Consider the following 6,566-nt stretch of genomic DNA (forward strand, 5'->3'; position numbering starts at 1 on the left):
TTCAAAATGGTGGTGGTGCACTCCTTTCTATACCTTATTGGATACTCCACCACTATTTTGAAGCACAGGGACGTTGTTACACAAGACGCTCTGGGTACTCTTTATTTAGTGGCTCTTGGAGCTGCTCTAATTAAAGCACCTCCCCATCCTAAAAGCATGTGTAAAAATATCCTCCAAGTCTTGCCGTCATGTATGACACTGTCTTAGAGATGCCGCACATAAGGTTGGGACCTCACTGTGCTACATACCATATGAACTCCCTCCACCCCAATCTTGATGGCCATCTACTCTACTTAGTCTCCTTCCGACCATAGTTCATATGGTATGTAGCACAGTGAGGTCCCAACCTTATGTGCGGCATCTCTAAGACAGTGTCATACACGACGGCAAGACTTGGAGGATATTTTTACACATGCTTTACCTTTTCACTGGCTTGTATAGGCCTCTGGTCACAGGCTAAACACCTGCATTTATCACAGCAAAACTCTTCCCTGAATAGGAGTAGGCCATCCACAGGTGATGTTATTCCTTGTGGCTCTGGTCTTTCAGTGTGTGCTGTGCTTTTGCCATGGTCCTGTGTTAACCTCGGTCTCTATCGTTCTAGGGATTCTCAGAAATTGCGTTTCGGTCCCTGGCTGATTAAAGAGATCAACAGCAACAAGTATGAAGGGATCCGCTGGACAAATGAAGTCCACACTGAATTTCGTATCCCTTGGAAACACAATTCCAGGAGGGATATTACCAACAACGATAATGAAATTTTCAAGGTAGGATTCCAAATGACTCTCTCTCCTTTCCTTTGCAAAACCCCAACTCCTGCAGAAGCCAGTCCAAACCAGGGGTGTGACTCCAGATTTACTCCTGGGTAAATGAGTTTTCAAACTGATTGGGAGGAAGATTGTTTACAGCTATGGTGTAAACCGGATGAGGTCTTAAAATGTGCTAATGGTGGATTGGAAGGGATCTGTGTAGAGCAGTGGTCTCCAAAGTGGAGTGTGCAAGACAATCCATTGGGGTGCGGGAAGAAAATATTAGCTGTTCTATTTATATTTATATAAATGTACATATTGGGGGTGTGTGATCAAAAATCTTTTACTGATAGGGGTGCGCAATCAAAACAGTTTGGAGACCACTGGTGTAGAGGCTTTCAGACCTTGCTACCAGGGAGAACAGTCAAGCTGTAATTTTTCTTTTTCTCTAATTCCTTCCCTACCTATCTTCTCTTCACCCCCATAAAAGGATTGGACAAATTCTTAGAAGAAAGGCGCATCAGCAGCTTTTGAACATGCAAGTTAAGGGCACAGCTTCTGAACCAAAACTTCCTAAACCTTAAATGCTAGCAGCTGCAAGTGGGAGAGGAACAGAGGACAAACCGCTGGTCATACTTGGCTCACTCTCCCTTTCAGCATGCACTGTGTCACTGTATGACACCAGATACTGGCCAAGATGGACTTATCGTCTGACCTAGTAACTGGAAATGCTTATTTTTACCCTCCTCTTTATGAATAGGCCTGGGCCATCGCCAGTGGAAAGTACCATCCAAATATCCAAGATCGAGCCAGGTGGAAAACAAACTTCCGCTGTGCCCTGGGTTCCACTAACATGTTCGTGATGGTGGAAGATAACTCCAAGAACTCCGACGACCCCCACAAAGTGTACAAAATCAAGCAGCCCCTTGCTGTGGCAACAAACAATGCTCCTGCTACTACAAGTAAGGATGGGGGTTACATGTTGAGGGCTGAGATGGGTAGATATGGGCTCCAAGCTGTGGAAGGAGTTGCTGCTGTTCTCATCCTGGCCCAGGCCCTGTGCCACACTGACTATACCACGACTTCATATGGGAGATGGGCTGTTTGCTAGAACCCTTTCAGGCCGCTAACATTACTTTACCCTCTTCAGGTCACCTTAACATTAACTGAAGGAAAACAAAAGAGACAGAAAAGATATCATTCAACTGTAGAGGTGGACTAATATCCCTCAGAAAAATGAGAGCAACTCATTTTTCAGGGCTCCTGTAGCCAACAGGAAAACCTCTCTTGTTCTCTTGCACCAATGGTTCTATCATGGAGCCAGATATTTAGGAATAACTCACACCCACTGGCCCCTGCTACTTTCTGTCAATGAAAGCAGCTGAATCCTCTTGAAAAATATGGGCCTGTGGTCTGAATGATGGGGGTGGCTCAGCTGGAGTGACAGTATGTTGCTTTCTACTGTTCCATGGCAGGTAGGATGACTGGCCCATGGATCATTCCTCAAGAGAAATTATTTCTTCCCTTCTCCAAACCAAAGGTCTGCATTGAGGAAAGACGGAGAGCCAAGCTCTTGGAGAATAGTTGCACACATAGAAGTCAGTAGGGCTGTGTAGGTGATGGGAGCTGAGATGTATTTGAGGGAAGCACTCAGGAAGTCCCCTGCCAGCTGTGTAACAGCTTAGGAAGATCCAAGTAAGCCAGTGGCATCAAGGGCAAGATTTTCAGAAACATACCCATTAACTTTTATCTGTCACCAAAGAAACTTTTGGGTCCTTACTTCAACTAAGGTACAGTAGCATAACTTGGGGAAGGGGTGACCTGGGTAGCAACCCTACAGCCTGCCTTTGTGGAGGGGCTCAAGAACAGCCATTACTGCAGCAGCAGCTGATTGCACCCCTGCAATTGGCATGGGAGAAGCCAGCACTGCCCTGGGCACCATGCAGCTGTCCTGGGCACTGAGCTTCACTACCATGCCTCTGCTAGTATGTACGGGGGGCCCAACCCAAGGCACCTGAGAGGGGTGGGAAGTTTTAGAAAGTGCTGATGGCCTACCCTCCGAGAAGTAGGCCTTCTGATACCTTCTGCATGGTTCCCACAAACAGGAGCACTCTGAATCACCAGCCCCTATTGAGAAATTAGGCCGTAGGTGTCCCCAATGGAAAACAACTGAAAGCGGAGGGAATCCAAAATTTAGCAGAGCATCTTTTGCAGATGTGGATCTTAAATTCTGAGCAAACACTCCCTCCTCATTGGAACTGTATATCATGGTGAAATCCCCCTTTTGGAAATTCAGGTGTGTGAATTATGGGATCTGTCTGGTCAGTATGGCTCTCTGTAATTTTATGTTTCATCTCTTAGACCATATACTGCAGGAGGATGAAGATGACAAGGACAAGCTTGACACCAGACCTCCTACTGTGAAAGTTGCCATTCTGTCACAGCCTGCATCTCACATACAGGTACTAGAACTGGGGCTGAGAGGAGAGGGGGGAAAAAAACTAAACATGAAGGATCACTGCTGGAATTGTTCAGAACCTGAGAAGATGTCTCAAGTCAAAGAGGTTCATGGGGAATTGTCATCAGTGGGGTTTTCTTTGAGTGCTGACCCAAGCAACTTCACTGTTAGCCCCCTGCATGCAAGCATGCTGATGCCATTGAGAGTTGCTCTTCCCATGCTTCTTGCCCTGGCAACATGACTGGGCAATTGATCTCTGTAACACCCAGCTAAGCTAAGATGTAACTAGCAGTTCTGGAGCCGTAGGAAGAGATGCTTGGGCTGAGGGCACTCAACAGCATTTCTGGCAGTTGCCACCAGAATGGCAGCCAAGGAATAGAGGCCAAAGAACCTGGTGTCATCTGCTCTCTAAATGGGCACCTGGGTCTGGTCACCCATTCATTCCACCCTAGTTCATACTTAAGTGCTATGTAGAAGGTGTTTCAGTTCATGAGCTTCCCCCTGTGCAAGAAGGGTTTTCCATAGTGGAGGTGAAGCAATTTTTGCCTGACTGCCCGCTATTTCCATGCATGTGGTAGGCTGCAAAGAGGCATGAAAGTGGGCCCTGTCTGGACACCTGCTCACTCCTCTAGTCCAGCTGGGCGATTTTTCTGTTCTTGAGGCCTAGCTTACAAAAAAACAAATCCAAACCTTGCTCCAGAATAACTAAGGTGATTTTTTTTTTCCCCCCCAAATCCATATATGAACATATTAATTCTATATACTATATTGTGTATGTGTATATGTATAGAGGTGTGTGTGTGTGTATGTATATATGTATATATAATTAATACATTTGTCCGCACATGGGTTAATAACATATTTATAAATATTTTATAAAATTCACACACATTATAAACAAACCTTGTTTGGGAGCTTAGTAGAAAGTAGAGAAGTCCCCCAGAAATGTTAGGTAATTGTATCTACACAGGTCTGAACTTCTTTAACAGGTCAAATTAAGTTGGGCTTGGTCTATATTACAATCCTCTGCAACAGCTCTGCGGCAGCTGGGAAGGCTGAAACAGTCACACCCCATAGCAGACATAACTGTGCCAGCTAAACCCCTGGCATAGATGCAATTGCGCTGGCCACAGAAAAGCCTCCCTGTGCTGGCCAGGCTGCATTTACCCCAGGGAGCCCAAGTGCCATCACAGAAAGCAGTAGTTGCCTTGTTATGTCAGCAGGCCTGGAAACTAGCAGGGACATCATTGCATAGACAAGCCCTTCTATCTTGGTAAGATTCTCAGCTAGTAAATCAAACCAGCTCCTTTTGTCAGTGGAATCGCACCAGGTCACGCTAGCTGATGATCGCACCCATTGTGTACACTGGGGATTTGCTCCAGTTCCAGCAAACCAGTTGCCACTGACAACCTTAGCTCTTTGGGTGCAAATGCTTGGTTGTGCTATTGGAATCAAAACACATTGAAGAGGTGATACCTTTTATTAGACCAACTAGATATTTGCAAACAAATTATTGTATTTATCTACAAGCGTTTGGGCGCGCACACCCTTCATCAGGCATAGGAGAGAACAGAGATTGTAAAAGTTCTCCTGGGTAGAAATGAAAATGCGTATTTCACAGGAGGGCTGGAGGTGTGGTAAAATCTCCTGTTTGGAAAAGTTTATTTTGTCCAGGTTAGGCACAGAGAAAAAGTTGAAACCAGTCTTTTTACCTCAAAGTTGTCCAGTGGCAAGCTGGATGTAGAGGCATATTTCCTTTAGGTTATGTTTAATATTTCACAGAAGAGTGGAAAGATGCAAAGCTCTTCTGGGCAGGTGTTTAAAGTAGTGAGGTATCTGTGTTCCTGTGCTCTGCAAGATGCACATTCACTCAAACAATGGCAGGAGCCTGGTGTTAGCAATTCAGATGGTAAAATGCTCCCTACTTGTAAAAGTCAGTTGGTAAAAATGCTTCCTTCTTATAAAATTATGCAGCTTCCCTTCCATACCAGAAGAGGTGCTGCTGCTGTTAAGCAAACTCCTTGGCTTTCAGCTCCATCTCCACTAGATTCTTTTTCAGGTCCAAGTTGCAAAGCATATTTTGCTCATATGTATCCTACGAAGCCATTATTGTCCTTGGCTTAGACTGACATTAGCAGACTTGTGTTTCTACTGAGCCATTAGAGAGCAGTAAAGCTAAATGTAGAACAAGACTGTGGCTGAATCAACTCCACCTGCCAAAGCTCCCTTGTAAAAGTGTGCCTAGATGTACAAAGTAACTATTGGGGCATTTGTTCACAGATGCACTTAATTTCTCAGATTTCTATGATAATGCAGTTAAACAAAGCAAATTATCTCTCATTTATTTTGCAGCAACAGATAGAAAATGGTTTTCAGAATTTATCGCTGAGAAACCCTCCTCAAGGTGAGTGACAGGCTGATTTTTTTTCTTTTAAATAAATAAAGGACTGAATTGCATGAAAATAACACCCAGAAGAGTTGCACTTAGTTGTTTGTAAAAGCCTTTCAAGAACTTAGAGATGAAAGATCTTCACCTAACTACTGATCTGTTTTATCTGAGCAGCAGGTCCTCCCCTATATTTGTGTTCCTGGTTATTTACATTTTGTCTGGGTACTTCAGGTCTTGCAAGAGCCCTGGGTTCATTTTCCAACTGTGCTCCTGACTCACTAAGACAATTTGGGCAAGCCACTTAAACATAAACCATCAGGTGCCTTTGATGTGGGCACCCAAAATTATCAGCAACTGAGCATAAGGTTTGATGCACTTTTGGAATCCATACTTCTCCTACAGCAATGGGTACCATATATGAATATGAATGGACCATGTACATGCTGAACATCCACATCTCTTCTGATAGCATTGCAAAATGCATGTGGTGAGCATGACTGATAATCAGGTCCTAGAAATGTCATCAGCGTGCACAGCCATAAAAGAGCAAACCTACCCCGAGTCAGTGGAGGACTTTGGGAAATGTAGCCCTGAGGCATCCTGGGTCTCAACTGAGCTATTGGTAGAGTGTGGGGATAGGTACCTACTTGTTACTGAAAAGGATCATAAGCTACATATATGAAAAGCACATCTAAGGCAGCAGTTTTCAACTTGTGTTCTGCAGGCCCCTGAGGGTCTGCAGACTGTCTAAGGGGTCTGTGAAAGATGACTATGATCAATCAAAAGTATGTGAATGCCTACATTTACAACTCAAAAGGGTCCTCGCCTACATTTGACACTTTTTAGGGGTCTGCAAATGAAAAAAGGTTGAAAATCACTTATGTAAATAGTCATACACTAGGATAACAGTAACTGTTATACAATTCTGCATATAACGTCCCATAACTCTCTTTCACAGCTTGCTACTTTA

At 44.3% G+C, this 6,566-nt stretch overlaps 1 protein-coding gene across 1 annotated transcript in view; it reads left to right on the top strand.

Moving 5' to 3' along the window:
* IRF7 (interferon regulatory factor 7) overlaps positions 1 to 6,566 on the top strand; it is a 40,528-nt gene that overhangs the window by 9,154 nt on the left and 24,808 nt on the right. Inside the window, exons 3-6 of the mRNA XM_019519804.1 lie at positions 605 to 767; positions 1,510 to 1,711; positions 3,111 to 3,211; positions 5,560 to 5,611. Of these exons, the coding sequence (XP_019375349.1) occupies positions 605 to 767; positions 1,510 to 1,711; positions 3,111 to 3,211; positions 5,560 to 5,611 (518 nt within the window). The remainder of the gene's footprint in view (positions 1 to 604; positions 768 to 1,509; positions 1,712 to 3,110; positions 3,212 to 5,559; positions 5,612 to 6,566) is intronic.

The sequence above is a fragment of the Gavialis gangeticus genome, unplaced genomic scaffold (assembly GCF_001723915.1).
Source record: "Gavialis gangeticus isolate Ggan-Ray unplaced genomic scaffold, GavGan_comp1, whole genome shotgun sequence".
Lineage (NCBI taxonomy): Eukaryota > Metazoa > Chordata > Crocodylia > Gavialidae > Gavialis > Gavialis gangeticus.